The 21,681-nt window shown below is 36.1% G+C and overlaps 2 protein-coding genes and 1 long non-coding RNA gene across 5 annotated transcripts in view; 1 reads left to right on the top strand and 2 right to left on the bottom strand.

Annotated features, from left to right (window-relative positions):
* Positions 1-11,644, bottom strand: part of LOC100647898 — a 413,467-nt gene extending 401,823 nt beyond the window's left edge. Inside the window, exon 1 of one of the 2 annotated variants that reach the window (XM_048406733.1) lies at positions 10,992-11,644. The gene's annotated coding sequence lies outside the window, so the exon portion shown is untranslated. The remainder of the gene's footprint in view (positions 1-10,991) is intronic. The other variant, XM_048406735.1, reaches the window with a different exon arrangement.
* A 52-nt stretch (positions 11,645-11,696) lies between these two features.
* On the top strand, positions 11,697-20,347 carry LOC125385303. Of its 2 annotated transcripts, XR_007224387.1 has the most exons (4): positions 12,207-12,500; positions 15,285-15,416; positions 19,712-19,839; positions 19,997-20,347. It is a non-coding gene; the product is annotated as an uncharacterized LOC125385303 (long non-coding RNA). The 2 variants fall into 2 exon arrangements; XR_007224388.1 differs by lacking the exon at positions 12,207-12,500 and adding an exon at positions 11,697-11,938 and having other exon boundaries at positions 19,712-20,347.
* Positions 20,115-21,681, bottom strand: part of LOC100647693 (head-specific guanylate cyclase) — a 52,161-nt gene continuing 50,594 nt past the window's right edge. The window contains exons 9-11 of the mRNA XM_003395978.4: positions 21,496-21,639; positions 20,696-20,850; positions 20,115-20,577 (exon numbers count right to left, since the gene is read on the bottom strand). Of these exons, the coding sequence (XP_003396026.1) occupies positions 20,379-20,577; positions 20,696-20,850; positions 21,496-21,639 (498 nt within the window). The 3' untranslated portion in view covers positions 20,115-20,378. The remainder of the gene's footprint in view (positions 20,578-20,695; positions 20,851-21,495; positions 21,640-21,681) is intronic.

Below are 21,681 nucleotides of genomic sequence, written 5' to 3'. Positions count from 1 at the left end.
TTTCATGTTACCAGGTTACCGAGGACGAGAAGCTGCCTCATGTAATCGTGATCATCCTGCTTCGGCAAAATGCGTACGCCTCGGTATAATATATCCTTGACGTATTTCGTTAAGCTAGTACATGTACGACACGCGTCAAACCCAGGAAAATTTTTGAAATTTTGAGACCATCGTGTAACAGATTTTCATCAGCGATTTTCTACTTTTTTCGCCCGATAAGTCGTTCTTTTTAACAATGTATTACCTTAGAGAACTGGTTTTTCAAGAAAATAATTTTTATCGTAGAACTTAATGAAATTAGTTTAACGAACTATAGAGATTAAAGATACAAATTATTATTTAGTCATTTTCATCTCGTTTAAAAATCTTATAATCAGCATTGTGAAGTTAACCGACTATAGAATATTTACAAATCGACCAAACAGAGTTTACTTAAACAATTTCTTTGTTAACGACAACAGCATAAATTTATTTTTCCATTACCTGTGTCCTTTCATAAAGTTGCAAACAGAGGTAGATTTAATTTGGCGCCCGACCTTTGACTATTCGACAGAAGAGAGCGGAGACGAAAACCATCTGGTTAAAAGATGATCTGGTTCAATTAAAAGCTATGAAATGCCGCTTGAATATGATTTGATTTCTAATTAGACAGGATTCTGAATTTGATTGAGAATAAAACAGATTATAGATCAGATTACAATGCAAGCAAGCTGTTTCTCTTGTACTACGACGTGTCATACAAATGGAAATGTGCTTCACTTCACAAACACCGTGCCCCCTCCCCATGGTAAGCTAATTTCCACCAATTCTTGTACAAATTCGTATAAATTACACGTTTCACCCCTTCGGATACAATACACTTTTCCTGGTGTAATCAACGTTCAATTGTTACACTAACACGAACTGAAGAAAGAACGTGTTAACTGGAATGATCAGTGAAGTACTTGTTTAGCCGTCTATTGTTCTATGAAGCTCAAACTTTGGATACTTTGCAAGTTTAACCATGACTTATGAAGTGTATTACAATAGCGGGGTGAGATATAAAACTTTAAAGAAATGATTAATACGCAACCTGCTAGGATGCGTTTCTTTTTTAATTTTCTATGAATAATTTAGAAATTATTTTCCGTATGAAATCTAAGATTTTCGCTTATCATTTAAGTAAAAACAGGTAATTGCAACGTTAGCGTTATTATAGAGAATAACTATTACGGAAAGGATAGTTATTTTTAGAGAAAGTATTCTACACAAACTGTTAGTACTTTATAAATCATATCTTGCTTTCTATATAATATGTAATAGAAACTACACAACATGCAACGTATATTTTTCTTACCTATTCAATATTAAAAAAGGAAAGCAATAGATTCACATAAGCATAGGCATAACACACAAAACAAGAAATTTAATTTCTATAATTTTATCGCAAGATCTCCACTGGATGTACAACGACCTCATTTTATACACATTGACGATGTTTGAATGACGATGTTTGAACATTCTACAAGAAAATTGGACAAGGTGCTTAGGATTTCAGTAACAGCAGGATGTATTGATAGTATAAGGAACTCATGTTCACAAGAAGATCATATAAAAATAGTAAAATGATTATTTCCAGGAAAGAAGGACAGAAATCAAAATATAAAGATTGTTGCAATATCAGAATAAAACAATTTTATTCATATCCTTCTACAAAATTATTTTATCACTGTGCATTACGTGTGCATATAACGTTAATTCTTAGAAGTAATGAGAATATTATATATTATATATTATACATCACATTATACCGCATGTTATAACGTATGTATATCTATATTTAACAGGCATAGTAATGCCTCAATATTTTATACATACTACGAATGATTTATGCTTTCTACACCATCTGTTAGTTTTACCTATAGTTACTCCTGTTGCATCAATCAAACCAGAAACGTATTGAAAATCGAAACTCGTAGCAAATTCGATCGTGAATTTTCATTGGAAATAGTAACGTAAAACACGTGTCCACGAACGGCCACCCACGTTGTAGGTATTCTCGTGGAGGTAAGGAAAAAGGAAACGTACGCCGGGATGCAAACAGACAACGCACTTGCTACAAGAACGCATATTCAACTGCAAGGCCATCGATATAAAAGGCTGTAGTTTGCCCGAAGGCCGCTACATGTGGGAAAACCTGAGACAGAGGCCGGTCGACCTACTACGGACACGCACGCCACGATTTTTTCTAAAGCCGCAGGTTCGATGATTAAGAACGTTCGCGTGTATTATCCAAGATCAAATCGAATTGCGCGGGTAGAATCTCTGGCGCCGGTTACGGTGAATATTGCATATTCAGAAGCCTTCAATGGGCAAATAAGGAGATCTACATGAATCGTTGAATGTTGAAATCGAGACATGCGTCAGAGAAAAATAAAACGAACAAAGATTGAATTACCTATAACTTTGATCAACAGGAAAATGTTAATTGCTATCCGACGAATAGAAGAGATTATTTTAAGATTTTCTTCGTCTTTTCAAAGAAAGATGATATTGTAGAGAATAACAACAAGTGAAAGAAAATATATTCCAGTAATTACCGAACAACGAGTCACCATCTGCTTGCTTAAATAACGAACATTCCTTTCCTTTCTTCGAGTTAAATGCCAAAAATAACAGAGACCGCTTCTGTTAAATTAATGTATTTACCCGAATATATTCAAGCCAATAATCGTAAGTATAAATACATTAAATGTTAATTAATCCTGTTCATTGGTATATTACTACAAATGTTGAATTTACAAGCAAGATGTAATATGAAAACAAACGTAAATATATCGGGGATATAATACATAGAATCGTATTTTGGAGAGAAAAATAAGACGTTTCTGATCAATTAAAAGATGATTAAAGATGAAAAAGAATTAAAAAATTAAATGCATTAATTAAACGAAAATAAACCACAATTGAGAACAACCGTAGGATTTGTCCCAGCGATGGCTATAGTAAATTTGATTAATATTCACGAGTCGGCTGGGATGTTATCAGGAAAAATAACAAATAAATACCAGCACACATGACAGGCCATTTGGAGCATAATTGCACTCATTATAAGACTTTAATTTATTCAAATGTGATGCATATCGACGCGCGAGCAAGATTGTTAGCAGCTATTAAACCCGATTCCCAAAGGAACCGACGCCGATGCCGATCCTCGATTGTAATCAACGTTAAATAATATTTTAATATCGTGACGATTAGCGATTTTGACTGGCCGTTCCTCTCCATAAATTTAATTATCAGCGTTTGTCATGGTCCTGAACTGCTTTAGTTTATCAACGCGATATACATATACAGAATAATGTTAGAATTATGATTCGACATTCCAAAGGAAGCAATTTATTTTCAGTATATATGCCGTTGGGGCTAGGCGAATTGACTCTCTTGACGTAACTGTATCTCCGTTCGAAAAAACGATGTTGAAATTTGAAAGAAAAAATATATCAAATCGAACAATATATAGATGGTCTACCAATTGTTTTAATCAACAATCGAATTATTTTCAACCAAGCCAATTTAAACGTCCTATGGAAAAAAAGAAGTCAGAGGTCTCGTAAACTCTATTACAATGAACGGAAAGCATTTCACAGAGAAAAAAACTATAAATTATTTTCGACATATTTTCACACGTAATACCGATATTTTAGTCGACGAACTATAATTTATAATGCATTCCAAGGAAAAATCCAAAGTCACCGACATTTTTATACGGGAGGGGAATCATTATTATGCCAGCCACGGTGAGTGCTCGTAATTCTTCGTATTACGTATGCACAGGGTGAAAGTGTAAATCGTGTTGACAGAGCATAATGATTCGAACGTGACAATATTGGATATTGCCATCGGTGATCCTATCGTGGTCGACATCTTTATAGCCGTGGTTTTTTGGAAGTCTTCTCGAACGAGCCTTCTCGTTCACTCGTTCTTTTTCCCAGCTGTCATCCGCCTCGATCCGTCTTTGGTCCACGCTCAATAAAGCAAGTTCCAACGTGGACGCGCAGAAAATTAAAAACACCGACAACGAAAGGAAACGAAATTGCGCTCGAAAAAAATGTGTATCAACATTGTTTCTTGGCAGTTTTCTCGAATTATCGAAGGAAGATAAACGTCCTGTTCCTGAATGTATATCAACAATCGGTGAACACACGATACAATTCTTGTCTGAGAAAGAAGAATAAAAAGAAAGATACGAGGAAAGGAAAGAATGTGTAACGTAACCGTGGTTGGATCAGTCGAGCTGGTAATAGCCCATTCTTTTCTCCCGTAAGAACCGAGCAATTTCTGTAAAAAATAATACATTTTTCGTGACACGAAAAATTTCCAGTTTCCTTTATCGAGCATGTGGATCGCTGTTGCGTGCCACACTTACATCCCGCGCTAGAGTCAACGAACTGTTACACTTAAGGTAAATCTCAAATCAGATTACCGCGCGCATTTTCTTGCCTGGCAAAGTCAGAATGCAGGGAAATGCGAGTCGCGCGTATACACGTCCCTTCAGGAACAATAAAATACTCGACTTGTTCTTTAAACTATGTTCGAATGTTAAGAAGTTGTGGTAGCAGTGAGAAATGTAGTCGTTTCTAATGTTACAAACTCTTGAAGTCGCGACGGATAACATTGATATGCGAATTTAAATACTACTTCTTTTTTGCTTCTCTTACAGATTTAGATATTCACACGTGAATACACTGACTGATACGAAGAATGATATTCTTCAATTAGACAAAACACATCGTTTCACATCGATACCTATATTTATTGCTAAGTAGAGATTTGTATGTACATATATATATTTCAATATTAGTCTCAGTTTAGTATTAGTATATTTATTACTAGTATAACGATTATTTTGTTCTCCTTTCAAGGAAAAAATAAACGACTTGTACGATGTTACTAAAGTAGGACTACAATTTATTAGCCATACAAATATTTGGTGAAATTTCACTGGTTTGTAAATGGTAAAGAAGATAAAAGTGGAGATATCGGAATTATGATATAAAAATTGAAATTTCACAGGTAAAAAAAGTCGGCCTTTAGACACTGTAACACAATTGAAACTAAACATACAGGTACTTCACGCGATATTATAGCGTCAAGTATTTCTTTTCCTCGCAACATTATCGCAGCACAGATTTCACTTTGAAAGATTGATGGATAACTTTCTTTTTAATTTCAAATCTATACAGCATATACACGAGTTTGATAGTCGAGAATGATAAGAAAAACTTTGCATAAATGTTTAATCGTACATCTAACTTGATTTTGAGTCGGATATTCTTTTGCGTCGTCGAATATTCCTTTGTATCCAAACATGCGGTTACAAGTCGTAACACGTTAAGCTGTTGTTGATAAACATGAGCCGAAATGATTCGCGAGATATCAGAAGGAAATGTTTACAAATAGCGAGATCGCGCATGATATATCAAACATTATTGTAAACATCGATGAGTGAATTTACGCTGTGTGTGATGGGGATTACTAACATGCAAAAGTGATTTCTATTCCGAAACAGAATTACTTTGTGATACGAACATTTTTAAAGCTTTTCGTTTCTTTTTTTTTATTTTTATTTATTTTGTTTTTTTTTTTATATATATGTCGCATTCGGTTACAAAGTCACACGTACGCGGTATGCACCGGCTATTCTCATTTCGATCGAGCATGACATTTTAAAATTGGTTAACTTTTCAAGGATGCGGTTCTCGATTTCGATTCTGTCACTTTTTTTACCTGTCTTCGCGATGAAATCAATGGCCCTTTCACTTCGACCTGTATCTGCTCGCTTGAAATAACTTTTCTTGACCTGTTCACGCCAATGCTGGCACACTTTAAAGCTACAATACATTACCAAGAGCTTACATTTATTACCTTACTAGCCTCCACGTACGAGACATTACCATTTAGGGTATATTTTACAGAGACCATGCTCGATCCTATCAATTAACGTAATAATTTTTACCTAATGGTCAGATGTCGGATTTAACAAACCACATGGCAACCATATAACACATACAGATTTCGATAATAGCCGTTTCAAGAAGATAATTTAATTATGAATTTAAACAATGTGACTCCTCCGAAGATTGACATTTCTGGATATTCTTTGACAGTTTGGAAACGAGGACACCCAGCAAATTAATCCGAATTTCAATCAGATTGTCACGGTATGCTCGTACAACATTGTAATTAATTTCCGAACGGAACCAGCATTATATGCTCGGACCATTCTATTCAAGAAGCTATTCTCTGCTCTCCATATCTCATTACCCCTTATCACATGATGCACAGGGAGACTATGGACTTAATAAGCATAAGTGCCTCCAAGTGCACGAGAATACTGGATGCTATACCGCACGATTTCTTATGTAATTATCACCAGTTTTATAATCCCGACTTGTTCAATATTATCGTCGTGCACTTAACGTTACACGAGTATCTCCCTTGATATTCAGAACTACGTTAAGTATCAAATGGTATATATTTGTAGAGCAAAAAATTGCCTCAATTTCAATTAGATAATTTTATGATTCGTTCTATGTTGTTTACTTTCCTTGCTGTAATTGTTCGACACATTTTCTTTACATTTTGTCGAGGCATTCAAATATTGCGAGCCTTTTTTTCTAGTAACCTATTTATGTATTATTACCGACACGATTTCTAAAACGTTACAAATTGTTACAAATTACGAGGCTATGATACAATCGTGAAAATACCTTTTTCATTCAATTTTTTGGAAGCAAAACGTTCTCATACACATGCTCCAGAGCCAAACTAATTTTCGCTGAACAACAATATGGCTCGGAAATCGTGCCGTATTGTACGTAGAATGCAATCAACAGTGTATAAAAAATAAAAACCGAGTGAACACGTTATGTGACAGTTGCATGCATTTTTAAAGTCATTTATCAAAACTATTTATTTTCGCATTTAATTTCACATTAAATGTTATCCCCGTGAAACATTACATTAAAATAGGAAAAAATTTCCGTCAATTCCGGCAACACATTTATAAATAAATGAAACTCACTTTTTCTAAGTAACATAAGACGATAATGTAGCTTAAGATAATATATTATTTGATAATTCTAAGAAAATATTCTATAATCAATGTATAATTCGCGCTTTCACAAGTAAAAGGATCTACAAAAGGTTCATAGAGCGCCTTAAAGACTTCATTAATAATAACAAGTTTCTGAAAACTTATGATAATTTAATTACATCGATATCCTACTTCCAAAGATCCGAATGAAGCCCTTGCAACCTGACATAACGTTCTGCTTCCCTACAAACAATTAGACTGGGTTACAGAATTCTTATATGAAAGGTGATATACTCTACAGCTTAATTAAGAGTAAGCAATTTGAAATGTACGCGGAAGATAATACCTTCGTTTAAATTAGGTCACCAGTACATCAACTGTGAAACGCTAACTGTGAGGTAGAAAAATCTTCCCCTATTCATCATAAATGTATTATTTCCTCTACTAAAATATTTACCTTTAGAATATGTTAATAATAGAAAATAATTTCTAGTCTAGCTTAAAATACTCAATTTCTATCATAATCTAAGAAGGTCGTCAGCTCGAAGAGAAAAAGCTATCGTTATTTAAAAAAACACTCGAGAAATAACCCAAATGTTCCAAAACGAGATTTCTCATTGTCAGTTTCACTTCCAATCGTCGACATATGTTATACGAAAACGAGAATTCACATTACCTATCGGCGATGTGCTAAGTAACAGATATTCAGATCCATAAGAAAGAAGGTATACCGCATGTTGGCCTGGGTTACCCAGCAGCGGAGAAACCGAATCGAGATCTTCTTCGATCGGTATTCAATTTCTAGAGTCGTAGAGATAACCGAGGCTAAAACGAAATCCATGGAACGTTTCATTGTCAGCATATGCGGCAATAAAACGAAAGACGAGCCATTAGCCGGCACACATGTGGCGCGCGGCCAGCCGGCGGTAGTGCGTGGCATGCATGGGCATTCGTCACTTTCTGAATGGATTTCAAAAGCGCGTGAGTCAGCCCCTTCCTGGAAAGTTGATGCTATTTCAGCGTGTACGGAAAACTAAAGCGAAATAAAGCATGACTAACGACTCTCTGGCAGATTTACGTGCGTGGCTAGCAAACTCGGAAACCCAGCGACCCCAATGCGTTACGCACCCTGGCACCCTGGCTTTTGGATTTGTTTTTCGTTTCTCGCTCCTTTTTCATTTTATTTTCGTTTTCTTTGTTTACCTATCTTTTGGAATGCACTGGTATATCGACAAAATGACAGTGTGACCTATTGAAGATAAAGACAGCTGTTGAATCTGTAGACCCAATAGGGCTAAAACGTAAGAAGGCGGTCCAGACCGTGAATCAATTTTTCCATATCAAAATAGTATTCTAGTAATCACTTCTTACAATTAGGTTAATATCAAGTGTTATATACAGGCATACAAAAGTATTCGAACACTTGCACACACATTTTATAGATGTATAATGTGTCTCATATGAAATATTTCGAAATTTTATTAGCAATACAGGACAGTATTACAAAAATCGATCATCATAATTGTACTGATAAAGTTTCAATCAAATCTGAAAATATATGTAAATATGTATATAGAAATTACACGATATTTAGCATAGGTATATAGTAGAAGTTATTAGGATAAACTAAGTACTTTTGTGAGACAGTATATACATTATATTTATTGTAAAATTATTCGTTCAATTTGTTTTTGTTCGCTAATACGCGTTTATCTGCTATCGAATCTTTAAACTTTTAAGCAATTATAAAGAAAATTCCAACATATGTTTTCTTTTTTTTTCTTATTTCATCTTATTTCTTTTTATTTGGTTTCTTCTCTTTTTCTCATCTTTTGTCTCACAAATGTCGTTCGAGATACTTCTGCACGAAATGCGTACAGAGACGCGTGTATCGTGTCACCTGGGGGCCCTTTCTTGGTGTCACCATTTACCGGTCGCGTTCCCGTGTAACCGGGCATATAGCTCCTCTCCAGGATAAGCGGGATTTTCTATCTTATGCGGATTCACGCGTCATGGTGTCGTAGCAGACAGCCACCGAAAACATTGCCGACGTGAGGAATTTTTGTACCGGGATACGTGTTACGCGATACGTGATGCGTCTTCGATTTCAGGATGTCTCGCAACCGAATGAATTCGCGCAGTCGGTTAGCAGCGTCTAGTGGTAGCAGAGAATGCGGAGAATGTTACGGTCGAGTAGCCGCAGGTTTGATTCATCCTTTTTTAGATTCTTTTTTAGCAACGCGAGTGACACAGCGATGACAGTGGACTCCGCTTTCAACGAATTTTAACACTGTTCCGCTTTTCAAATTTTTATTTCCTTTTTGTTTTAACAAACAAAAATACCTTTAATATTGTCAAAAAAAAACCCGACGATAAAATCGAAATGACAATTTTTTCATATTTTGTTTGAAATCAGAAAACTATAGCGATGAAAAAACATGATAACACGATTATTTGTTAATAAATCACTTTTATAGAAATATTGTACCTATATAGTGTAAATTACACAGAAGAGAGAAGACTACTTAAAATGTATACTACTCAAAGCAAGAGTGTTTTTTAAACTAGAGGTTTAAATGCACTTAAGTAGAAAGGGTGCATTATCTCAGAAGCAGTGAGTGGAATTTAATCAATGAAACATTTCCGGTATCTCTTTAAAGGATCATTAATTTCATTAAGGACCCTGCACTATAATAGCTTTGAGAGAAATTAGAAAGTATGTTGAGAATTATATAAAAAAAATAGCACAATAAGTAGGTTAACTTAGATATCTGGATTTTTTATAAATTTTAGAAGGCTTAATGTCAGATCGCGAAATTCAAATGAATGATTTACTGAATTTCAGATTTTATATAGGAATTTATATAAATGAGATATATATCTATTAAAAAATTCACACTAAAAGGTACCATTATCCCTACAAGTACTATATATTCTATATAAGAATATTTCTTATAGATAACATACAATTTACTAAGATTATCACTACGAGCACAAAATATTACCTAGATGTTACACCTATACTTAAATCACTGAGTTTAATTATGTAAAACAGAAATATTTTCTGTTTTCTTCAAATATAACACATAAGAACTATTAAGTAGAACACATATATGCATTATTCCTTTATAGCGTGTATCAATGAATTTCGCTGAAAGTATAAAGATGCCTATAACCTGTACATGGTATACTTAAGACCTAAATAACCGTTTATAACGTAAAACGTTTACAACATGAAAACCTAGAAACACAACTGAAGGAATCGATAAAAGAAACGGTGATTTATTCTAACGCATAATCTACACGTTGGGACACCTTTGAAAGGCAACGTTAGAGAGCGTGTCAATTCGAAAGGACTGAACACAATCAGGGCATTTTGTAGCGGTTAGGGAACGACCGCGTAGGATCGGCACTGTTTTTTGATTGGTCGACTTGCTCCCGAATACCTGCCAACTACAGGTTGGGTGCTCTGAACTTTCGAACGCGATGATACTTCGTTTCGGAAAGAATCACTGCAACTTTATGGTGCACGGCTTTTAAGTACTATCCAGAACGCGAAAACATTGTAAATCGAACAATCAGGGCACGACGATCGTTTCTTGCCGGTTGCTCATCGAAGTTCAAGTAACGAGAGGTCTAGAGAGAAAAGAGATGAACATTCAAGTTCCTCATACAGTGGTGGTTCGTGTTCCCAAGGCAAGATTCCATTCCGAGCGAGTCCAGGTTACTCGAAGAAAAGAGCGTGTTCGAATGTGCCGTCTGCCTCGTGTGCCACGGAGGGAGGGGGTTAGTAAGGTAAGAGATGGACTACTCTTATTCGTGTACATCCCAAGAAGGTCATAGTCAAAGACGCGCGCGGAGAAAGAGAATGATCAAGTCCGGTCGAGGAAAGAAAAAAAATAGCAACACTTACTGCCATACAAGGTGGACGCTCTGCCCGCTGCTGGAAGCTGGAACGATCCTATCCGTCAATCGGAGCCGCCACCAGCAACCTTGCTCCTTTTCCTTCTCTGTTTCTTTTAGCCGGTTGCAAGAGACGCCGCAGCTGCGACACACACAAAGACAGAGAGTGGCCGATCCACGAAACGAAACGAAACGAACGAAACTACCAACGCCACTCCCGCTTAAATTCTTTTTCCCTCCGTTTTCACCGCAACGCGTACATCGTGTATATATCGATATACATCGAGGGCTCACGGAACGACTCGCAAATTAATCACACTCCGGAAATGATCAAAACACTCACTGTAAATCGCCGCACGAAAAACACGGTTGCCTCCGCGTTACAAACTTTCTAGAGAAAAATCACGTGGTAACGCGTTCGACGAGTTACAGAAACGAAAAACGACAACAGCGACACTTGCGATCTATTTATCCACGTTCGATACCGCGAGAATCGATATCGATCACGAACTGAGGCGTGCGTCCCGATTGTCACATTACGTTGCACAGAGATAAAGAAACTGTCGATCGCAGAGCACTGACGCCCGAACGAAATCCTGTACGGGCCCGATATGACACACGCTACGCGTCGCATATACAACTTTCGCGCGCTGCAGACTCCGGCAGACTGAGTGTCGAGAAAGTCTTGAGGCTAGCGTACGCGATTGCTGCGCTCCTGGCGGCCGATACCCGACCTACAGCGTCACGCGTCTTTGGCCGGTCTCTCTGTATTTCGATTCCTTAGAAACTCGAGTGTACGTTTCTCGTACGAGTTCTGCACATCCTAAATCAAATCCTTCGCGATTCATCGATGCAGAAATACCATCCGAAAATAACAATCACGATTTTTGTAAATATAACGAGACAGCGATCCTGATATGACGTTGTACATTTTATGCGTCGTGATCACGTTCAATGGTAAGAATCATTCATTCTAAATTATCCACTTCTAAATTATTATCCACTTCTTCAATATATCATTTTAAATCATTTTTTATAAGTTAAAATTTGTATCTCATAAGAAGTGTCTGACATTTCGTTGATTTTTTAGATTAGTTATGTATTTAACTGTGAATTAAAATCTATAAGATCAAAGTCAAATCTTTTATTGAAGTACCTTAAACTGCCACCAGAGCAGAGGTATGATTTAAGTTCATCGTAAGTCATAAGTATGTATATGTATAATATATCTAACTGTCAGTCTAGCGTGTAGCCACTAAACTTCGAGGTTAGTTTGTTTATCGCTCTTACCTCACTTCTACGAAGAAGTTCCCAAGCTCTCTCGGTAAACACGGTCGACATTCACACGACGGTACGCGGGTCGCGGTAAACAATCTCTTTTGAACTGTGAATACATACGAAGACGCATGTATAGTGTATACGCATTTGGCGAGCACGTGGCACGAGTTATCTCGAAACAGAGTCGAATCTACGCGCGACGTGATGGACGTATGGTCGACTATATCTTTCTATTGTACAGGTACGAATGTTCAATGAGTGTAATTTAAATCCAATAGTACCGGTGCAAACTTTAGAATTCATCGATCGAGCATGCTTCGGTTCTATCGATTCGATCATGGCGATTCCTTTTAATCCATACGCGAGAACGCATCGTGTTGCCGATATTTTCGCTTCGTGGTCACTATTCAATACGAACTAACGTGGATGAATTGTACGTAACCATCGCTCGATATGTAGGTTATAACGTTACTTTTGCAATTGGATAATTGTATTCATTGCGACTTAAATCGTTAGCGACAGGTTTGTATTCGGCGTTTTTTAGGCTCGTGAAATGTTAGTCGGCAAGGCTGCCAAGCGTAAATAAACGCGTCAGAGACAATAGCCATTGTGGAACGAATCAGTCGTGGAAATGGATCGTTCGGATTGGTATATAACGTTTTCTCTTCGTGTATGTTAGTGTTCGAACGCCGAAGTTACGATTGATCAACGTTAAATCAGAATGCAGAGGGAGTGGCAATGGCGGGCGAATTTTTAGTCGCGCGTATCTACCGTGCTGTTCGGGTGTACACCATTTATTAGTAGCAATTGAATAAATTACCTTCCATTCACCATAGTCCCCTCGTTCGTGTATTTCATGCATCGTCTCTCGACCTCATCCCATTCATGACAAAATATCTTTTTACGCTAATAATATCTCGCGTAGAATAGTTCTTTATATGATCTCTTCCCGCGCCTGAACAGATTAACCGAATCAACCATGATTTCGTGCAACTCCGAGAAATACCAGATAACGTCCCGTTATTCCGGTCGTAGGATACATTGTCCATGAAATATTTTTCCGTAGTGAATTGCGTACGATATTGACGCTATGTATATAATGCAGAATTATTATGGTTAAAGGGTTTGGTGTCGCGCGTTTGAAAATTCAATACGTTAGTCGGAAACGAGATGTAAGCTTTCGTATCCGCGATAAATTTTTGGTTTCGTAATACCAATAATTTTAACTTGTGCTCGTATATGTACCTTTCTTTCTTTTTGTTCTCCTTCTTTCTCGTATGCATATGTTCGGGGTGCGGTCAAAAATATTTTACAATGAGAAATAGAAAATGATTTCTTACGCAGAAATAAACAAAGGTTAGTGTCATTCAAGGTTTACTTTCAAAAATATATATATATTATATACTTACATAGTTAACTATAAGGAGCATTATAGTAACCAATGGACCGTTTTTTATATTAGCTATATAAATGTGTATATATGTCTCGAAATGTGCCTCGGGTGAACAAATTCTGCTCGTTTGATTCGCTCTTTCATAAAGAATAATTTTCTGCCCGCGTGTATAACAATTTCGATCGCGCCATGTTTATATTCGAATAATATTTTTTATCAACAAGAGGGAAGAAGACATTTTGGTACGTATAAACGACTGCGCAGCGAGGTATTCGCTAAATATTTAATATTCGGATCGTTTCCAAAAGCCGGAAGTCATTGCAATCTAATCGAATAAGCGAATCGATCAGAGAGACAGTTGAATGAAACGGCACAAAGAATACACGCGTATCTCAATATCGTGCATTCGTGCTCGCATTATGAGAATAGATATGGGAGAACAGGTATGAATCGGAAATCGTGTTGTATATGACATATTCCGTCGAAAGCATTCCATTAAGATGTTCTAATTGATAACGAAGTAGTTTCGACTTTATTGCATTTTCTTCCAGTTTGTGCAGCTTTTATGACAGTCTTTCAAAGATGAAAGAAGATCGATACCGTCATAAAGTAGAAATATTGTTGATACATATTTATACCGATTTTACTTGCGGATGTTAAATCATTATCTCCTTTCTCTAAGGATTCTTTCTTTTAAGAATCTTTTTTTTTAAGGACCTCTGTAGCAAACTTGTTTGATTCTGTTTACTAAGATTTGAGTAAAAAGAGAGGACCTACATGGTTGTAAGTGCGAAAATAAATTACGAAGTGTTTCTTAATGAAACTTTTGCAGTAGACAGTGCTGCGGTAATTTTTCAAGCCTGTCTCATTGTCTCATACTTGTCCTGTTCGCCATGGGAAGAGGATGAGCAGAGACTAAAACGTGAAGAATGAAAAATGTTTATGTTCTCTAGCAAAAACCGAGCGTAAAATTAAAACTTGCTAATAAAATCAGTTATAGCTGTGACGAAGTAATGCGTTATTAGATGTTCCTTATTTATTTAATTATCGATTATTTAATTCTATACAAATGTCAAAGAATTATTTTTATTGTGATATTTTTAAAAAATTCTAAAAAAGCAATTCTTAAATCCTACGAATAGAAATGCAACGGAAATTAATAAAGTTTTTCAAGTATTTACATATTCCGCTATTTTTAAGTTGTTCCAGTTGCACGGTATAAAGCAACCCTCAGCTTAAATCAATTCGTGATATTTTTCAACACGATTAGTTAATTCTAAGGTATGAAAAATACACAAAGTATCTAACAAGCATTGTTTCTCTGCTAATTGGTAAACTCTCATTACTTCAGTTAAATACAATGTCCACCCAAGTTTTTTCACTCATTAACCTGCTTGTATAAGTATAGAACTCCATGATGCACAACTTTTCCTCGTGTTCTGTTCTTTTGTTTGTACTATACTTTAGTCGCGAACATTTTTGCGAATACATCTTATTCTTCAGCAGTTTTCCTTAGATAATTTTACGTATCTTTAAATATCAAAGACAGACGTAAATCATTAGTAGCAAATATTTCGAATAATTTACTGAACTTTGATTCTTTCGCATAATAAAATGATTTCTTAATTTCAGGATACCTCAGTATCAGTTTACTTGGAGCTGTTACAAACTATTAAGAGAATGTAATTAAGCTGAGAATGTAGATAATGCCGCATATATTAAACTTGGGATAGTTGAAATATCCTACCATCAGCGTTTAACCACGTGAGTATCTTATTAAAGTATTTACGTAGCTATGTAAAAATGAAAGTTAACTCGCTTGTAAGTTATTATCCTTCGAGTTAACTTCTCTCAATTTCATCCCTTTTCCTTTTTTGCATTTTACCATAACTAATTAAATGCGTAAAGACAAAAATGTAGGAAATGAAGTTCGTTCGAATGATTTTCAGTGACACGGAATATTACGCAAAATACTTTCATACTTTCATTAGCATCGATTACATTTCATTCAACAGATATTACGGTGAGTTGTCGCGTTTTGTTCGATCGACGATACTCGCATTTCCAATTAAAACGGATTTGAAACTTGTGAAATTTCGTACGGTGGCCGCGAGCCCAGATGCGTCACCTAATTAATAGTCTGACATACACGTCCGATGATTCTCTAAATGCACAGAAGTGCTCGCTAATCGATTACTTCGGTGCATTAGCGTACAATGAGCAATCTATTGCAAGGAGGATCCCTGGCACGGGAACAATGTACTCATTCGGATGGAATAATGTACATTTCGAGTGTAAAGCGGAGATACTGTAAACTTCAACACACAATATATTTACCGAATTCGAATTATTATGAATCAGCTAGTGGAAGAAAGAAATTATCTCTTGCTTAGGATGCTCCGTTCAGTCAAGCTTAATTTGCACCCATTGTCGACAGACTGACGGATGAATGGACGTCATTATTATGACGACTAACGTTCTCGAAATTGCGCTATCACTTCTTTTTCACCAGGACTGCTTAAAAAATTCACGTGATCTGATATTGATAATATACGACTTTGGGTTTCAAGTTACTTTCATTTTTCAATATATTCTTTCAATTACTAGACTTTAAGATCGTTTATGACATGAATGGTCGGTTTTATTATGCCAAATATTTCAAATATTCCTATTATCTGTGGATTAACCTTTAAACTTTCCAAATTACTCTCGTACATTAATCTGTTCACGCAATGAATAATAAATTGACCGGAATATCTTCTAAAATATCTCTATCGGATGCTCCAAATGAGTATTATCGAACAAAGCTTGAGAGAGATTACCCAAATTGCCATCTCGATCAGCGTAATCCAAGTAACTTTTCTTTCAGAAGTCGCCGTAGTTTCTTACGGTCGACCTTTAGCTGCTTTTTCCTCTATAAATGTTCATCAATACGACCGTCCTTTCTCATCTGTTCACCACTTTCCCTTCGTCATTTTCTACCATTACGTGTAATTTCGTTCCACCATAGTCATACTTTGAAGAGAAGAGACATAATACTGTATGGCTATGATGCTCACGATGCTCGTTCTCGCAAACGGAAGATATTCTCATTTCTCTCCTTCTTCCGCTGGCCCATCTCTCTCTCTCTCTCTCTCTCTCTCTCTCTATCTTTCTCTCTCTTTCTATACGTGTATTTTTCATTGCACGTCATCTAAGTTATTATTCCCCTATGCCTACTCTCGCGCGTGCTATTTCCTTTTTTCTCTCTCTCTCTCTCTCTCTTTTTCTGTATCTGGCTCGTTTCTTGTATTTTGATATCAGGCTCTGTCTGTCTCATTCCGCGGACTGCTTCGTTAGTTTCAGCGGCGTTTGATTACGCGGCATAGCCGGAAGGTCCAATGTTTAATTTCTTTCTCTTTGCACGGCCTCGGGTTTCGTTGCGATGAATGGCAGCATAAGAAATAGTAAAGGTACGTTTACACAGGCAAGGCACGCGAAAAAGCACGCGGTCAGATACGCCGGTATTATGTGTGCGGCCGCGCAACCAGGCAACCAGGACATTGCCGGTTCTTTTGTAATTCCTTTCTTGCCGGCTTTTTAGTTTTACACTATTCCCTCGATTTCTTTTGTGACAACTCGGTAAAATAACGCGTGTATGCTCCGGAATTATGAGTGTCGACATAGTACGAACCAGTACAGGGACCCTTCGAACAAACGCGTGATTGGCTACTTTTGCAATACCGGAAACCATTACGGCAGAACTTTATTTATCTCGAGCTACTATCAGGGAACAAATAATTCATACAACAGAAGTTAATATTGAAGGAATTTATCGATCTTGCTTTCTACCTATGACACGATTGCATTAATGATACAATATAGTTTGTGCAAAAGGTATGAAATCAGTCTAGCGTAAAGGTTGTAATTTGCTGATAACGGGGTTTCAAATTTCTAATAATCGAAAAGTGAAAATATGTTTTTTCAGTAATTTAGGAAATATCTGTTTCATATCTAGTTGCCAGCTGTTCTTATAAGGAAATATGAAATCGTAAATAATGACACCAACTAGCAACATTGGTAGGAGGTTTCCTTCCCCTCTCATCACTCATTAACATTGACTAAAACCAATGAACATCGCAGATCGTTGCCCTCACCTTACTAACGAAAAGTGTGAGCAACGAATCCGCTTTTTTCGTTCAAAAAACCACACCCACACTGAGCTTTCCTCCGTAATTGCATGAGAGCGAAACATCAGTCTGTTCAATTACTACTTCTGTTACATTACGAGCCTTGCTCTATGGGAGTGACATATTTTAAAGTATCGTCTACGACATTTATATCATACGTAACGGTGTAACTCTTCAGTGTATTAAGTGTTGAAAATACAAATTTTATAACCCTGTTAATTGCAGTGTTATACCACATCAATCACCCCTATTATCCACAAGAAATAAGGGGATCGATATATTCGTGGTTTCGATTCTTATAATAGTAATGGGAATTCACGACTCCCGTTGACGCGTTTCCTCGCGAACGCGTCTTCCCGCGAAAGCTCGAAAAGACAGTAATAGTCCATTTATTAGGACTTGCCATATGACAGATAGTTCATGTAATAGAGGCTTCCTAATTCCGTTCACTACCTACGATTCCTCATTTAAGTAATAGGAATTCACATTTAGATAAGTGGATTCAATCTCACAGGAGTTTCATTTAATCCGGCACTAACTAAAATTTCATTCCAATAAAGAGAATTCTACAGTATCAGATTGTGCCATGATTATCTGTAGATTTTAACCGAAGCTGAAAGTAAAGTTCACTCGAGTATCGATCTGCGAAAGTGTAATACTACCATTGTCTTATTACATGTTGAACTGGCCAGGCCACTTATGGTTATTCAAAAACCGATTTCTAATGAAATTGAACATGAAATTCGATGATAACAAAATTCATAACCAATTTAAAAAATCTTCTTCGTGCTACGTTCTAATTAGTTGCCCTTGAAATATTACAGTTTGTTGCTGCATTAATTTAATACCTGCAACATTTATTGGAAAATTGTGCAATATTTTGTTAGAATTGCAACGTTATATTTATATAATACCGACATATTGAACGTCATTATTTCATTATACGTTTAATACATGTATTATTTACAATTATCCGTAATATATACTTTAATTCTTAATACAATCAATTGCATCGTATGCATTTAATTGTTCAATATGTTTGTTTACAATGCTTATTAATAGATTATGATTATTTTCTGGAACGAAAGATAAATTCGATTCACATGTTGAAATCATGAAAACGCCAATTCGAAATGATCATGCGATGATCGTGCAAAATAAAGCCGAAAAAACAATTATGATGTTCGAAGAAGAGCAATTATTTGCACAGCCTATTCTGTACATTTTGAAATTGATGAATCTCGATATAATACGTAGCATTTAAGTTAAATTAATACCTATGAGTCAACATAGCGAACATCAAGATGTTTGTTCAACTATAAATATGAACAACATATTTCTATTTGTAAAATGACATTTATCTAAGAGAATATATCGTAAAATGTAATTGAAGTCTGCGATGATAGTAGCCATAAAGAAATTCAACGATCAATAAAATATCTATGTAGAATTAAAAGAATATTTAGTATTTACTAACAGAGAACTATACTAATTTAGAAATCGATCTGGAAGTCAGAGACGTTGGTAGGATCTAAATCTCAGCACGACTAAACATAGGTACTCCACTCGTCTTCCTTTACGATCACATTTCTTTTCCTTGGACAATGGGTTTCGTGCAAATGAAACGACATTCGAGACATTAACGTCGCGGTTAAATGGTAGAAATCAAGGGGAACCGTGGTGGCGAGGAGGAAACCGGAACGGACGCGATCACGGGAACGTAACGTACCATGGTAAATAAGTAATGTCGCGGGGGAAAGTGCACCGATAGAGTATCAGGTCGAAGGGAAAGAAGGAAAGAAAGAACTGGTCGGACAACGCGTCACGAAGCAGCCTGTAACGATAACCGGCTGCTTCGGTAAAGAATACAAATTGTTCTATTATTTCCAGGAACAAAGAATCACGTTGTAAAAGATTGGAATCTGGAACAAGTCTTATCAAAAATAAAACCAAAGGGCTTCAAAGGGATAGTGGTAGGTAAGGAACGGAATGAAAGAATGGCGCTATATCGACTCGCGGTAAGCATTCGAGATATTGATATCCTCGCAGTTGTATACGCTTGGGAAATAGAATGTTTGTTGGTAAAACTCGACTGCAGGCTATTTATTATTTAGATCGTAATATGATAAAGTTAATTAAATGATAACTGTCTTTTTATCTCTCACAAATTTGTAGATCGATCAATGTCGGATGATAAAGTTACGCAGCGTTAATATCCAGCCGCTAATGAAGGAATGTGGCATTCGTGACAGAGTAGATATCGGTGGAATGTCGACAAATTAAATAAATCAGATGATTTATGATACAGATTTATTTGCTCATATGGTCATAAGTATATAATAATTGTAACCTAATACTCTGCGTATAAATATTATCGGCCCGGGAATTGGCCGTTTAGGCTGGTTAGAATCAGCGTTGTTACACGGTGCCAGTTTGTAAACTCATTAGAAACAGACGTTTACCGAGAAAGTGTTGTTAGTATGGACAGAGTAGCGTTGGTATAGCGACATTCATGAACGACGTATATTCGTTGGAATGGTTTTTATTATTTAAGTATCTACACGCTGCTCCCGAGCCCGTATTCCCTGATCGCGCTCTGAATATGTAAATCCAACGGGAAAGTGACGTCAACGTCCTTGTGTTTGTAGCCATTCAGGAAGTGAGACGTTCCTTCTATGTTAGCTGGAAATTCCTTTGGTAAGAATTCCTTTTGTCGTGGTTCCAGATCAAATCCTGATATAGGATATTTCAATAAGCTGCCATAAACAAATCACAATGTAAGTGACATGAGACTTACTGTAAGAATATAAATACGTAATACACTGGTATATTATCGATTTGATATCGTTAATGTTATAAGTGGAAATTACTTACACATACGTCGTTGGACTAATGTGGATACGAAGAGGTTCACTTAAAGATTCAAACTTATTAGCTAAGGTAACATTGTGTCCGAAAAGACAGTACCTTGGCATCTTTTTTCCAACAACTCCTGCTAGTACCATTCCAGTGTGAATGCCAATACGCATCTAAAATATTATTTTCATCATGAAAATTTCCCCTATTAAAAATTGAAGTAAAAATTGGAATTCTATCAATTAGAAGAAGACATTTGCAGTTTATAGTCTTCAAATTAACAAATTTTAGGAAGAAATAATATATGTAACATTTATTTCGTGTTATTACCATTATATGAAAATTTCGAAATATCATAAACATGATAAATGAATTTTAAAATCGTAAGAATACAACATTTACTTATACCGACGTAAATTACAAAGTAATAAATTATTAACTGTAGTGAACTATGGTCTGTATCGCATTAAATCTGGCGTAACCTACTTTGCAAGTTAATGCAGTAGCGCAGTCACCTTACTTATCATCCTTTCTGTCATCGCAAGCAAGGAATACTTTAAATGGGAAAAGTTTTAATAGCCTCATAAATAGGAATAGTAAACAATTAAATACCATATCCTTGAAATATGTGTATAACGTGGAATATTAGTTATTTCTACATGCGCGTATAGTATTTGATTAGAATTTTAACATTGTCGGAGACACTTTTAATTGATGTAAGATTTATTGAAAAAATTTCCCAACTAAAATGTATCTATCTTAAATGGGATGCAAACCCAATAATAAAATACATTAAGGAGACGTAAATATTTCCTCACCCTTATTGGTTTACCCTTGTGTGTTAAATGGTGAGAACATGCTTGTATCATTTTTAGAGCCATCCAAGCTATTTGTTGTGCATGAATGTGAGTGTTACGATGAAGGCCACATGCAACGCAGTAGGCATCTCCAATTGTTTCCACCTGAAATTTTGATTTTAACTTAATTAATAGCTTCATAATAAG

This window comes from Bombus terrestris, chromosome 6, assembly GCF_910591885.1.
Source record: "Bombus terrestris chromosome 6, iyBomTerr1.2, whole genome shotgun sequence".
Taxonomy (NCBI): domain Eukaryota; kingdom Metazoa; phylum Arthropoda; class Insecta; order Hymenoptera; family Apidae; genus Bombus; species Bombus terrestris.
This window is presented reverse-complemented; position numbering and strand designations above follow the sequence as displayed.